General features: G+C 42.6%; 1 protein-coding gene across 3 annotated transcripts in view; it reads right to left on the bottom strand.

Annotated features, from left to right (window-relative positions):
• IGDCC4 (immunoglobulin superfamily DCC subclass member 4) overlaps window positions 1–16,002 on the bottom strand; it is an 87,350-nt gene that overhangs the window by 35,524 nt on the left and 35,824 nt on the right. For all 3 annotated transcript variants that reach the window (XM_063448779.1, XM_063448781.1, XM_063448780.1), the window contains exons 2-7: window positions 12,800–13,096; window positions 8,077–8,218; window positions 7,096–7,229; window positions 6,136–6,270; window positions 5,388–5,543; window positions 4,270–4,680 (exon numbers count right to left, since the gene is read on the bottom strand). In XM_063448779.1, the coding sequence (XP_063304849.1) occupies window positions 4,270–4,680; window positions 5,388–5,543; window positions 6,136–6,270; window positions 7,096–7,229; window positions 8,077–8,218; window positions 12,800–13,096 (1,275 nt within the window). The remainder of the gene's footprint in view (window positions 1–4,269; window positions 4,681–5,387; window positions 5,544–6,135; window positions 6,271–7,095; window positions 7,230–8,076; window positions 8,219–12,799; window positions 13,097–16,002) is intronic.

The following is a 16,002-nucleotide window of genomic DNA, read 5'->3' as shown; positions in this document are numbered from 1 at the left end:
TCTGGATTCTAGCTACTGCAGACTACAACTTTAATTACTGTAAGTCAAGTTTAAAAAATGTTTTTGCTCACTTGTGCTATTACAAAGAGAACCTATATCATTTGCATTTCAGACTGATTCCACACATAAGGGTAGTACAGAACTGGCAAGTCCTCTTGCACAAAGGATACAGCAATCCTGGACGATCATGTTGACCTTCTTTGACCTTTTCAGCGAGGTCTAGCTGATACCCATCTAGGCAGAGTGAGCACGGGTTCCACGTCTAAATTACCTTTAAACTTATGGAGGGACTAAGCAAATGCATCCAACGTTGAAAGGGAAATTTAGACGTGGACCCTGTGCTCACTGTTCCTTCAGGGGTATCAGCTACATCTCGCTGATGAGGCCCAAAAAAGGCTGAAACGATCATCTGGGGTTGTTGTATCTCTTATGCAGAGAGGACATGCTGACATATTCTCTGTTTTTGTCCACCAGTAAGTAAAAATAAGAGATCCTGGCAGATTATGGTAACATTAGTCTAACGTCAGCATATTCCATACCGATCTCCATTTTACTGTGGAGAGATGGCATTTTCTTTGTCTTTGTAATATTTTTCCCACATATGGTCCCCAGGGCCGGATTAACATAGGGGCTGATGGAGCTGCAGCTCCAGGCCCAGGCCCATTAAAAAAAAAAAAAAAAACATTTTTTTTTTTTTATTTTTTTTTACACACTGCTCTTAGGTTTGCCACCTGGATGGTATTTTACTGGCACAGCCGGTATTTGAGGCTGCCTGGCCGTGCCTGTATTGCAGTAATACCTGCTATACAAACGCAGGTATTTTTCTCAGAATAAATGGAGATTACTCTGCAATACCAGCACCAGCCAGTAGGGGTCACTCTGTGTGGAGAGAGGCAGGGATAGGAAGTTACAGCATATCCCTGCCTCTCTCCACTACTCACTGATCCGTGGGGGAGCAGCAACACATCACAGAGACCAGACAGCAGGTCTACAGCTCAGGTAAGTGAGGGATGGGGGAAAGGCAGCAGGGACACATGGGGACACTGAGACACTAGGGGACACTGAGACACTAGGGGACATGGGGACACAGACACTGGGAGACCTGGGAACACTGAGACACTTGGGGACACTGGAAAACATGGGGACACTGAGACACTAGGGGACATATGGGGACACTGAGACACTAGAGGACACAGACACTAGGGGACACATGGGGACACAGACACTAGGGGACACTGAGACACTAGGACACATGGGGACACAGACACAGGGAGACCTGGGAACACTAAGACACTTGGGGACACTGGAAAACATGGGGACACTGAGACACTAGGGGACACTGGGACACATGGGTATGCTGAGACACATGGGGATGCTGTGAGACATAGGGACATTGGGAGACACTGAGACATTGGAACACGGAGACACTATGTCCCCATGTCTCCCAATGTCCCCATTGTGGTGTATCACCAAATTAATATAAATATTACACAAGGTTCGTCTACATTAAAAGGTATTTATTTAGAAGGCAACAACACAATACTATAAATGTATCACAAACACACAGCCCAGACCCACGGAGCAACAACCCTTTTAAATCTATCTATCCATATAGTAATCCCTTTCCCCACACGTTTGATCTCACCCACGGTTAGGCCTTCACATCTAGTAATGGCTCACTGCTGCAAGTCCAACATCACATCCACCAAGGAAGAAAAGGAAGCAATAGACTGATTTCCTGCCTGGCCTTATGTTATATGCCCTTAGTTGAGATGATGTGTTTTACATCACATCCTGTTCATGCCTCACTTCCTTTAGCAATTGTGGGAGGGAAGGAAAGATTCTTAGCCCTCCCACCTAGTTTTTGTTTAAGAAGGTCCTGAAAGGAAGATAAATGATCATGCAAGGAAGACAAGTTACCACACCCATGTCCCCCAGCCAGTGTCCCTAGTGTCCCCAAGTCTCCCAGTGTCTGTGTCCCATGTCTCTCAGTGTGCCTAGTGTCCCCATATGTCCCAGTGTCACTATATGCCCCAGTGTCCCCATGTCTCCCATGTCTCCCAGTGTCCCCAAGTGTTGGTCTCCCAGCCAGTGTCCCCTAGTCTCCCAGTGTCCCCTAGTCTCCCAGTGTCCCCTAGTCTCCCAGTGTCTGTGTCCCTAGTGTCTCAGTGTCCCCATTTCTCCCAGTTTCCCTAAATGTCTCAGTGTCCCCATGTCTCTGTGTCCCCGGGTCTCTCAGTGTACCCATGTCTCTCAGTGTCCCCATTTCTCTCAGTGTCCCCATGTCTCACTGTGTCCCCAGTATCCTAGTGACACTGAGACATTGGGACACTGGGAGAAATGGGGAAACTGAGACACTGGGAGACTAGGGGACTGGGCAACATGGGGACACTGACACTGTGATACATAGGGACACTGAGACACTGGGTGACTTGCGAGACTGAGACACTGGGAGACAGGGAGACACTGGGAGCAATCCAACTATACAGCAGAATCAAACTGTGAGTAGTTTGTTGGTGATTTTACAGAATTGTCTCTAATGTCACTCCTTGTGATTTCCATCATGTGATGTCACGCATAACTAATTAATTATACAAATGATTAAGGCTGGTATTTTTTTTCCAAGAAAGGTGGCAACCTTAACTACTCTTCACATACTCTTGCTTAAAGGAGCACTATAGGGTCAGGAACACAATCATGTATTTCTGACCCTATGATGTTAAAACCACCACCCTGGCCCCTTCTTGCCTCCCTAAATATAGTAAAATATTACTTGTATTCAAGTCTGCAGCTGCTGGCTATGCCTCTGAACTGACTGTCTGCTGACATCATCAGGAGTGGTGGTCTTAGCAAATTACAATACTTCCCCATAGGATTGGCTAAGGCTGTCAACTAGGCAGATCAGGGGCAGAGCCAGCACAAGTCCAACATAGCCCTGGCCAATCAGCATCTCCTCATAAAGATAAATTGAATCAATGCATCTCTATGAGGAAAGTTCAGTGTCTGCATGCAGAGGGTGGAGACACTGAATGGCAGTGCTGCACACTAGACAGTACTGCCCCAGGAGGCACCTCTAGCAGCCATCTAAGGAGCGGCCAGTGGAGTTATTTTCTCTGAAAAGACAGTGTTTTCTGCAAAAAGCCTGAATGGAATGTTTCTACTTACCAGAACAAATACAATAAGCTGTAGTTGTTCTGGTGACTATAGTGTCCATTTAAGTTTGGAAGCTTAAGAGGGATGTATGGGAACAAAACTTGTGTGGACTGGCTGACAATAAAATTAGTTTAGGTAATGCAGACGTTGGTCTCTCTAACACTGTGGTATGTCCCCTTTCTTCTATACTCACTACATACACCTTCTCTCTGTCTCAGACTATATACCAGGAACTTCTGCCTGCTAGTAAGAAGGTAAGGATTTATGTCAAGCTCGGGGTGTTGCCTGCATAGTATGGCCTTAGTTGGACAGCCTGCAGGATTGGCAGGCAGCCTGACATGCATTCATGCCAGGCTGACCTTCCAATTCTTTGGGCATGTTCACCCCCTTTTGGCAGGTCTGGTCACGTGATTTGTGCCAGTGGCACACCCTTTTACCCCACCCATTGACTTCCTGCTTCACTGGAAACTGCTGTTGGGGGTTATGGATTTATTTGAAAGATGAAAGCATAAGTTGAAAGCATAGAGCATAGAGTATGTGTTTTCTTATAGCTGCATCCTATGAGTTTCCCTCCAGCGATAAGATTCTGTAATTAGGCCCATCATAATTGTCAGCACCAGGCCCACTGTGCTCTTAATCCGGCCCTGATGGTCCCCATCTCCCATATGGTCCACAGAATGTGTCTCTAAATGCGTAAACATATTGTTCCAGTGCAATTTGTACCATTCCTTTCTTTTTCCAGCAGATTAGAATCTTAAAATATTTTTTTTTCTTCAGTTCATGGGTTCATTCCTGATGTGAGTATTGCAATGTTTTACAGGGGTTAATATGGGTGTTCTCACTTTTTACTTGTCAAATAATTTACCATCTTTGTTTGCTTTAAAATTCTTCAATTATCACGTGTTCAATATGCGTAAGATTTAATGCTATCCTACACGAAATTTTGCAATCATCTTTCTGTTTTTCTATTTCAGTGCTTTGGATGTTGGGCTGCTATTTTAATCATATTTCTTAAAGAATTACTTTAGTGATGTTTTGTGGGATTTTGTGAGGTTTTGTATAATTTTGTGGACTGCCATAAGCCAGTTGTCTGCTTTGGAACATTAGAAGACTTACCTCCAGTTTTGGTGTAGTGAAGAGAGAATCCTATGACCCTTTCCGAGTTGCTCTCTGGTTGCTCCCAGTTAACAGTCACTGCCCTGCTGGATACGGCCACTGCCCTCACTGCTTGCGGTGGTCCAGGCAGACCTTGGTGCACCGTCACATACAGTTTTGCAGTGGCACATGCCCTACCAAGGCCATTCTCTGCTACACACTGGTAATAGCCTGCATCCTCCAGAGCAATCTGTGTAATGACCAGGCTGCCACTGGCCTGAATTCTCACTCGCCCATTGGAGTGTAGTGTATGCCCATTCTTTAACCAGGAGATTGTGGGTTCTGGATCCCCATCTACTCTGCACACAAAGCGAGCAGTGCCAGCTCGAGCCCTTGTTATTGTCTCCGGCACCTGAATGATAACTGGAGGGACTAAAAAAACAAAAAAGAATAATATCGGAGGAGAGAATGATATAACCAAGCCATAGCATCAGCATGCAGCCAATTATACATAGCATGGGAGCCTGACAGAATGCTTGCTACATCATTTTGCATATTGCAGTAAAGTTATGTAATGCCTAACTGTTGTGAGTAATGACCCATTCCAATAACACACTGTGAGCTATATCGGTATGTGTGCACTAACTCCTCAATATTTTACAACTCTTTTTTTTCTCAGTTAAGTGATCAAAACTGTGTGCCACCCCCGGTACTGAGAAGGGTAATCTGGCATAACTTTAAAAATTCTTTACAATTCCAGTTTTATGGAATAACCCAGTAAAACACATGGAAAGATGCAACATATCCAGAGTAACAAATCATATGACAGATTAAACTAGTCTTTCATTACACCCTTTGTTTGCCAGTGTGCTCTGAAGCTGTATTGCAATGGCTATGACTGTAGTTTTGATGATGCACTTTAACTAGATATTCTGTTTAAGAGCAAGCAGTGGGGTATAGCATTGCATTACTTACTCTGGCACTTAAATTAATTATGCAGGATGTATACGACATGTTTACTGGTTTTGCGGTCATGTCTAGTGCATTATTTACATTATAATCTCACTGGAGTTCTGGTCATATTCTGATTGGTTGACGTTTCAGTGGTGCATTTTCTTTGCCAAAAAAATACTGCTCACCCAATACACGAAGCTGGCCTGCGGCTGTGACAAAATGTTTGCTAAGAGGCTTGTTGGCTCGGCATATATAAACCCCTCCATGATAAGGCTGGGCTCGTGGAATTAGGAGATTGGCCTCTCCCAGTATGATGACATCAGCAGAGATGGGCATCTCATCTATAAAAGAGAGACAGCATTTACATTAGATGAGACTCCGAAGTGGGATTATTAGCCTACCTTGTGTCTATTTATATTATATCTAAACGCATATTAAGGTTGAGTTACACTTCAAATAGACACATATGGAGTTATTCACTAAACTGGAAAATGTGTCAAATTAACATGGGAAATGCATATTTTAGACTCATATTGTTGAATTGTAAACATTGTCTAACTCTTCTGTTTGTACTTAAGCCGCATAGTTCCCATGTCAATTGATTTCACTTTACAAGTTAACAAAGATTAATATAGTTAACATAGTCTGAATTACCCAAAGTCATTATGGGACAGTTTAAGGTTATAGTTCATGGTTGTGGTTATGATTCTATAAGAAATTTAGTATAGCCCATTTTTAAATCAAACTGCGGGTTCTTCTGCAGCCTCTGAGCTGATGTAGAAGATTCAGTTCTACTTCATCTGACCAAAGCTGTGCAGTTTTGGATGGCAATGATAGGCTGCGATTGTCGAACACAATTAAATGCCCTGATTAACATTCAGTCAACTTGCAAACTGCTGTTCGCCCAGACTAGCAGTCAATCAAATTACTTACCCTGCCGAATCCATGAGATCAAAGCTGTCCCACTTCCCTCAGCACTGCACTCCATAACTGCACTCTGACCTACTTCCACTGTCACATTTTGGGGAGGTAGGGTGATGGTCAGCTCCTCAGTCGAGAGTTCCAGATCTGCATAGGAGAATGAAGATAGTTAATGAGAGGCGAAGGACAGGAAAAAACTGATGCTACATATCATGTGTCACATGCGATAGTTTATTATATTATACTTCACTGCAAGCCCGGCGGTCCTGTTGGGGGCTGGCAGAGAGCTGTAACTTGCCTTTCCTGCAGCTCCTGTCAGCTCCCTTCTCCTCCGGTCTGGTCAGCCCCCACTGTAAGTCTCGCTAGAGCTGCGGGGTCAGAGCATTGCCACAGGTTACCGTGGCAACGCTCTACACGGCAGTCAGACCGCGAGACTTACAGTGGAGCTGACCGGCACGGAGGAGAAGGGAGCTAACAGGAGCTGCAGGAAAGGCAAATTACAGCTCTCTGAGAGCCCCCCCTCCCCGGCCAGCTAACAAGCAGGGAGGGGGGACGAAAAAAATATAAATAAAAAATTAAATAAAATTAAAATAAAAATAGCCCCGGGGGGGGTGTTTTGACGTAAAATACTAGCATTTTACAGTTCAGTGAACAAACTTAGCAGTCAGTGGTGGCCACTTACATATTGGTCAAAACTCTACATACCTGGTTTCTGAAATATTACAGGTCAGAGTTATCTAATCAACTTGTGTATGACTTGTGTAACTTTTTTTCCTTTAATGCATTAAAGGAAGTGTAGTTTAGATACCAATGGTAGTCACCACTGATAGAGGTATACCATTCATTGCAATCAGTAATTTCTCAAAAATATCTTTCTTCATTGAAAACAACGACACGCAATGGCCTGTAATGGACTGGGGCTGGCTTGTAGGTAGAGTTTGTAAAAAAAAAAATTAAAAATCCAGCTGATACCTTGGAGTACGGACAGCTGAACCTCGTTGCTGTATTTGGTGCCAAATGCATTGCTTGCCACACAGCGGTATAAACCTACATCATGCTCCTGCACTTCCAAAATCTGCAGGACACCAGTGGGAAGGCTCAGCAACCTATAAAAACAATGAGAATCTGAAGCATAGATTACACACCCCATCTTCCCATAAACTGGCATTTAGATACAAATATATGACCATTACCAGGAGTTTAGAATGGCTGGTGTGTAAGAGGGTACCACACAAAAACTGATGGCAATGTGTATATGGACTGAAGTGCATATGTTTAGAAGGGATATCAGCTACATCTCGCTGACAAGGCCTAAAGAAGGTCGAAACGATTCTTCGGGGTTGTTGTATCTATCGTGCAAAGAGAACTTACCGGCATTTCAGTTCTAGACTACCCTTATGGGTGGGATTAGTCTGATATGCCTTGGAACTGGGTCTCTCTGTAATGGCATAAGTGAGCAAAAACCTTGATCGGGGATTTACCAAAGGGCAAGCTTGAGACTTGATCGGGGATTTACCAAAGGGCAAGCTACTGAGTTTTTTCAAAGCTGTTGTCCCTTCTTAAAGTTCTCATATCCTCTGTTTATGGTTTAAAAAATAAGAAATGTCTTTGATTTTGTACAGTTTATGTATATAGAGTGTAAATTGTGTGTTATGAAGTTACCCTTAATGCTCTGAAAAAATCCTGCCTCAGCAACATAACTCCCACAATTTCAAAAGGGCAAAAGGGGACACATACGTTTTAGAGAGGAGCTGTAAGTGATGTTATCGGTGGTCAATATCCAAGGTGTTTAGGCGGGTATCAACTGACATTTATAAATCGGTGAGAAAATTACAAGTATAAAATGTTTTATTTGCACAAACTGATTTCTAAACACATTTATACACATGACACCTTGTTACCATTGTATTCTATGATACATTTATACACAAGAGAAAGTCTTGAATCACCTACCTCGGATTGTTGGGGATTGGAGCCTGGTCTCTCTGCCAAGTAATTTCTGGTGGGGGTTCCCCACTAATGCCACACTCAAACCTCGCCAAGCTGTTATATGGTACAGTCTGAGGTTCAGGCTGCAAGTGGAAGGGGGAAAGATCTGGGGATACAAACACAAATTAAATGCAACAACAACATATAATTTGCAAGCCCTTCTACTCCCAGCAAGATTTTCTGTGGCTGTGAAATCACAGACTTCCCAATGCAGCTCAATGAGAAGTCCATGCAAGGCAGGTGCTCTGGGCAATTGCTGCCTCTTGAGTTTAGCTCTACTGAACTAACCAAACCAGGAGGTAACAGGACCTACTGTCTGATTGACAGCAGGGGGAGGGTAGAGAAGGGTTTTGTAGCAAGGTTAATTTATAAAAGTGCCAATTTCTATTTAAATATGCGCTTTTTGTAAATCGATGAAAGAGGACTCACTCTTCATATATAAAGGACTTCCGTAAACCAAAGTGCTATAGGCGTTTGGAGTGTTTCTTTAAAGACTACCCTAAATAATGAAGCATAATAAAGACAGAGCAGACCCCATAGTGTCAAAGCACCTGGTGCATATCTGTCCTCCTATGCCACCATCATTTTTGGATCCCTTCCATATCCATATGCTCCTTGATCCAGCTAAATGATCACATCTCTCAAAAAGGCAAACCAGTCTGATTTTACGTACATTAAAATCATTATTTAATTTTGATATGCAATTTTGATATTTTGATATACTCATATAACATTAGAACTACGAGACACTGCAACACATAACTATGCAAAGCTAAAAAATCATCAGTGTTAATCGCTAAGGTGGGAATTGACAAAAAAAAAATATATATTAGTTTTAAGTCACAATTCCTAACGAGACAAATTACTTTGGCCTAAAAATTCACAATTCAATTGTCGAATCTCTGCAATTCCTTGTTAAATCAATTACTCCAAATATCTCAAATATGTTTCTTTAAAAATATGAAATTGGAAACGTGGTAATATTGCAGATGGACTTTTTTTTTTAAATATTGATTTTCTAGCTGTGAAAGAGGAAATATATTCAGAGCCTTTCTCCCACTTTAGATATTCTGTAACCATGGTTGCCCTTTCTCTTTGCTCTGCCTTTATATTCAGTACAGCTTTGTGCCTAACCTGTGTTGTAATGAATTACATCACTTTGCTGTACGAACCTTAATAAACTCTGCTGGATGGCTGGTCTATAAAGAACACGTTATTGTAAAAGTAGCTCCACTCTTACAGAACACCTTAGGAATGAACTAACTTTCTGCAATCACTGCTTTTAAGAGCTTCCCCACAAATCACTTGGTAATGGACGTTTAGCAGCGACACATCCGACCAGAGCCTTTTAGAAAATTGCTACCTTGCATCATTACTCTATAACTCCTTAAATCACTTGCTCGGGCAATTAGAGGCCTTGGAGGGCAAGTACAAACCAATCTGCCTTCCCGCCCCATCTTACATCTTTTTTTTAATTGTATCAAAATATTTTATATAAATGCTGAGAAATAAAATAACACTATGATTTATTGTAATAGGAAATTCTAATAATTGATTGACACTGTGATTGCTTTATTTTAATAAATACACAGTTTATTTTCTAAAGTCAAAACTGTGGAGAAATGATTAAGGGACTGCAAATTTTAGACACATGTAGCTCTTTTTCAAAAGCATTACGTGAAGCAACAGTACACACAGCATTGGTAAACCCACATATTGTGGGATGCCCGAGGTTGATGGAAGTTACAAATCAGGCTGGCAGCTGTAGTATGAAGCTGCTATTATTAACTCCCTCCCTACATGCTGGGGGAAGATTCAGGAAAAGAGAGACAGTGACATGGTTATTTGGTAAAGTGAGAATTCTAAGTGAATTTTAAATTTAAGACCAAAGTAGCCAAACTGAAAGCAGAGCTGACTTAGAGATTGTTTCCAGCTTGGCTGCTTTGGCCTTAAATTTGAATTCACATTTTACTGAATAACCCTGTAAGACTCACTCCCCCCAATCCTATTCTGCTACATATTTGATAGAGAGTAACTTAGTGCCCTATGTATTACATTTGTTTAATAGCAAAGGTTAAACACACATGTAACTGATAGGAATTCAGACCCAATATGAAGACCAAAGCAATGTTTTTAATGGTAGTCCACCCACTAGCTCTCATAATGTAGGTCAAACAAGCATGCGGGGGAGAGAAGTAAAAACTATGTTTATTAATGAAGTATTACAGCCAAATAAAAATAGGGTTTATTTGAGAAGCTTGTCACTGTCTACATACTCTGCTTCAGTGTCACCTTCAGACATGTGGAAATAATCTGCGATCAGTACTGTATATTATTTTCTTAGTGTGGGGGTCGATAGGCAGAGTGTGGAGTGTCGCAGTTTGAGTTGCAACATTGTGATATTTTAAACAACTATAGATTCTGAAGTTTGGCTATTATTGTTATTTATAAAGCGCCAAAAAATACAGCAGCGCTGTACAATAGGAGGACCAACAGATGTATTTAAACCAGACGAGTTTGATGCACAGGAACAGAGGGATAGAGGGCCTTGCTCAAAGAGCTTACATGCTGGAGGTAGTGGGGACTAGTGACACAAAAGGTAAGCGTTGGGAAGGGTAGAAATGTAAGTTGCTAGCAGGGCCGGTGCAAGGATTTCTGCGCCCCTAGGCAAAGATCCATTTTGCCACCCCTTCATGTCACTCACTCACTGACAGACACACACTCACTCACTGACACACACATAGAAACTCACTGACAGACATACATACACTCTCTCACTGACAGACACTCACTGACAGACAGACACTGACATACATACACTCATTCAGTGACAAACACTCACACACACACACACAGACACTCACTGACAGACATACACTCACTCACTGACAGACACACACACAGGCAGACACTCACTCACTGACAGACACACACTCACTCACTGACACACACACAGAAACTCACTGACAGACATACACTCTCACTGACAGACACTCACTGACAGACAGACACTGACATACATACGCTCATTCAGTGACAAACACTCACACACACACACACACAGAGACACTCACTGACAGACATACACTCACTCACTGACAGGTACACACACACAAAGACAGACACTCACTGACATACATACACTCACTCACTGACAGACACACACACACAGACAGACACTCACTGACATACATACACTCACTCACTGACAGATACACACACACACACACACACAGGCATACACTCACTGACAGACACACACACACTGACAGTCAAACACTCACACACTCACTGACAGACAGGCACACACACAGGCAGACACGCACTGACATACATGCACTCACTCACTGACAGACACACACACACACTGACAGTCAAACACAGACTAATACTCACACATTCACTAACACACAGACTCAGACATCCAGCCTCCTTACCTCCCTGGAGTCCAGTGTGGGGCAGCTCCTTATTCCTCCAGCGCGCCGGGGCCAGAGTGACGTCATGTTCCGGCTCCCGGCATCACAGAAGACGCGCGAGGGAGGAGTGGGGAGCTGCAAGAAGAGCCTCCCACACTGCAGCCGCCTGCCTCCTCTCCTCTGGCATTCACTGGCAGAGCAGATACCTGCCATCAGGGTAAGCAGGTGCCTGCTCTGCCATACTAGGATCCGCCTGGCTCTAGAGCCGCTTGCCCAGTACACTGCGGCCCAGGACAGGGGGAGCCCACCAAGAAATTTTCCGGCCCTGGTTATAGTTTTAGTGTTTTGTTTTGATGACAGGTGCAGGAGAGGAATGAAGGTGCGGGGAGGGAAAGCTATTAACAGTTTAATTGATATGCTTTCATGAAAACGTGAGTTTTTAATGATTTTTTTAAGGAGTGGAGACTGGGTGAGAGTCTAACACAGGGGTCCTCAAACTACGGCGCGTGGACCGGATCTGGCCCACCAGGGTCCTGAACCTGGTTCAAGCTCTCAGGGCCCCATATAACGCATCATTTTATTCAACTGTAACTGTATCACGCTATGTAATGTTTATTACTGTTACAGATTTACATATATATATTACATATATATATACTAGGTGTTTTCCCACATTTTCCTTGCAACATAATAAATACTCTGTAGTTTCTCATTAATGCCAGGTTATGAAAATGGACATGGTTGATTGAATGATTGAAATAGCAGGAACAAAAAAAGACAATGGCACAAGGAAGTAAAAACGTGTGTTCGAAATCTGAGCGCAAACTAACCAAAAAGCAATCTCCATACACTTTTTGCCTTTTGGTTTATTTGCATATTCTCAGGGTCTTCCTATGTCTAACAGGTATACAGGCATGGAATCCTTGCTCAATATACCGAGACAGGTATCAGCGCTGTCTCAAATTGGAGGACTATGAAACAAGCTGAAACAAGCATGGAAAGACATCTCTAGCGCAGAAGGGGCCTGTTTGGTATTTCAGACTTGGACTACCCTTGTAGGTAAGACCAGTCTGTTATCCAAATGGAACAGGTTGCATTTGCAAGAGTAAAAGTTAGCTAAAACTTGTTTAAGGCCTGAGTGGGAGCTCGGGAGCTTAGGGCAAACTATTATGATTGTGTTCATTCTCAGTTTTCTATGTTTCACGTATTGTGACATAAACCCGCCAATCACAAAATAACTCAACAATAACAAGAAGTGTTGTTAGACCCACTTGCCAAGCTGACTGTGCCAGTTCTGCCCATCACTATCCCAAAGGCTGTGTGGATTGTGCAGAAGTAACGTCCTTCAATGTTGTTCCCTTCACCGTGAGATATTAGCAATGACATATTAGGTAGGACACTGGGAGTATCCTCAGGGTTCAGCTGTTTCCCATCCTTCCACCATGTGATGTTAGAAGATCCATCCACTCTGTCCAGGTTACATAGCAGCAGGGTCTCTTGGCCTGGCAGAAGTACTCTGTGTGTGGGGCCAGAACGGCGACAGGTAAGGTCCAGCCACGTACTCTCCCCTGTAAAGGAAAAATCAAACACTAATTAAAGAGAATTCAGAAGCTGCAAATTATTTTGTTTTATTTTTGTGCTGCTGATAATTTTATTTAAAATCTCATGAATTTGATATTGCCGTCATCAAAAGCTGTCACTGACCAATGTTATTTTCTCATGTTTTGATAATATGATGAAGTCAGACAATTTATTTGACCTAGTGTTTTTTAAAGGATCTTTTCAAATTGTGATCTTTTGTGTAGAGACAGCTATCCGATGTTCAGACCCAATTTGATGAAAGTCTTTGTTCCATGAACTGTATCATATAATCATCTGTTGAACAAACGACTTTACTGGCCCCAGGAATAAAACATTTACCTTCTATCACCTTAGTATGGAATTCACTACATTTACGATATTCCTCTTGGTTACTACAGCCAGGGCCAAATTACAATGAAGAATTCTAAACCACAAAGCTGTCCTTTGCAGGTAGCTCAAGCTCACTTTGAGCCATATCTTGTTGGGATTTCCAATCTACTTTCAGCCACACAATTAAACCTTGATTACTATTTTCATTGTTTGGTATTTTGAGAGGTTGTGTATTGTCTTACAGTCTAAGGGCACATAGCAATTAGTTATGGCCATTTCTGCAAAAGATAGCACACTCTTAGTAGTGCAATCACATGCCAAGGTGTGTATACAGCACGGGAGCCTACAAGCTGGATTGGTTAAATGTCTGATCTAGTATATCTAAGAAGCACAAGCAACAAATTAGTACACAACCCTCCCGTACTGGATTGTCAGTTGTGAATATTCACTGTCTTATCCCACTAAATTCCACTATAGAGCATTCCATAGAACCAGAAGTGATGTTTCACTGTGCTATCACTTCAGAGCAGCCACCAATTTGTGCCAACGGGAACATCACAGCTAAATCCAGCCTGGTACATGACTCACTCTAGAATTATGTTCTGTATTTAGAAATATCCACTATAATTCTTTCAGAATAATTGTATCTAAATTACACCCTTAAGGGTGTTTTATTGATCTAACATTACCAGAATGCTCTGTCTCTGGTTTTTAGCACATCCTACATCTACAGAAGAAAAAGTTAGACCTAAAAGGTTTAAAAATATCCTTTCCTTTAATTACTGCTATATGAACCAAATCCTGTTCAGATGTTCTGTCTGGGCCAACTGACAGTAAATACAATGGTGATAGACAAATTTGGTTCAATAATATGCTATTTTAAATACTAAGCATGATCTATTGATCACATTTCTGCCTTTATGTCTGTAAGGCAGGCTTCCCCAAACTCCGGCCCTCCAGATGTTGCTGAACTACAACTCCCATGATTCTATGAATGAAATAGATAGGCTGAGAATCATGGGAGTTGTAGTTCAGCAACATCTGGAGGGCCGGAGTTTGGGGAAGCCTGCTGTAAGGTATATATAATATATTATGTTACTGAGTTTTATATGTGAGAAGTGAAGTAGCAGAATTTAAACGTAATCTCTTAATATATTCATCATAGAACATATGGAAAGGTACTGTAAGATTCCATATCAGCTAATAAAAAGAATAAGATATCCAAGAGTTTACTTCTTGGGATCTATACACCAGTGAAGACACTCCAGTAGTGTCCAAAGGGCTTAACCCTAATAATAATAACACAAGAAAGATTTACCTAACCCACAAATAAGTGGATGAGGTAAACACTGGAAAAATGTAATCAGTATCCTGAGGTAAATGGGATCACAGTCCACTCTGCATGCACCAATACATACACAAACCACATATATCCCCAGTGAGAGTGAAATATATATAATATTATTAAGCGGCGCTCCGGTGAGCAGAGCAGGGACAACAGAGCTCCCTCTTCTCCCTCCTTCGATTCGCGCAGCTAGCGATCCGCCTGCACGACGCCCAAGCATGCAGCCAGCCTCCATAATCCCCCAGTTTGCCGCCAGCAGCCCACCCGCCTCGGAGGTAAGGGTCTTACATACACAGGCGCCAAGGCAAGGCATTTGTCGAGCCCTGCTATAAACTTGGTCATGTTGGGCACACCTCTCAGCAAAGGGAGTTTCTACAGACCCCCATGCCCCTCTTATCCTCCTTTCAGACCAGTCCAGAAAGAGGGCATCACTGTTCAGCAGCAAGAGATAGAAATCTGACACTGAAGCCTGCTCTGCATGATCACACTGATCTAACTACCCATCTTCACCCCATCAGATGTTGCAAGGTAAAGAGATCTTCCAACTGAACATGTGTTAATCTGTCAGGCATGCCCAATGCACTTTTCCAGACTTTTAGATCAGTGTCCCAATGGAGTAGGGGTGGAAAGCATAGGAAAGAAGAGCAAGGTAAATATGGGTAACGGAAATCAAACATCATCTAACCTGCTTTTTCAGCCTGCAGAGTGAAGCAAATATCTAATTCAAAGCTAAAGCTTTTGAATGAGACAATTGTCTCAAAGTGATGAATGTCCCTTTAATCTTAGTTTAAACTCCTTTCAGGGGTTCTTGAACTTTTTAGTATCACACCTCTCCTGAAAGTAAACTTAGAATTCACACCAGCCACTCCCCCTTCTCTGCTGCTCACTCTAATATACCCTCCTCACTCTAATACCCTGCTCCACCTCCCTTCCCACCACTTTAATACACTGCCCCCCAAATTTAATACACTACACTACAGGAAGGTTCCAGCCTCTATGCGCACTGTAGTGTCACAGGGCAGCCGCCGGATATGACTCGATACGATGAAGCACGCAATCGACCACAGCCTGCACAAGGACCTCAGCACAAACCAGCCCCAGTCTGGCCCTGGGCCGCAAAGATACCCATTGTGGGCCTGCGAGCCACTTGTTTGACATGCTTGGACTATAGGGTCAGGAATACATGTTTGTATTCCTGATCCTATAGTGTTCCTTTAA

This window comes from Pelobates fuscus, chromosome 3 (genome assembly GCF_036172605.1).
Source record: "Pelobates fuscus isolate aPelFus1 chromosome 3, aPelFus1.pri, whole genome shotgun sequence".
Taxonomy (NCBI): Eukaryota; Metazoa; Chordata; class Amphibia; order Anura; family Pelobatidae; genus Pelobates; species Pelobates fuscus.
The sequence above is the reverse complement of the archived record's forward strand: the minus strand, read 5'-3'. Positions and strand labels throughout refer to the sequence as shown.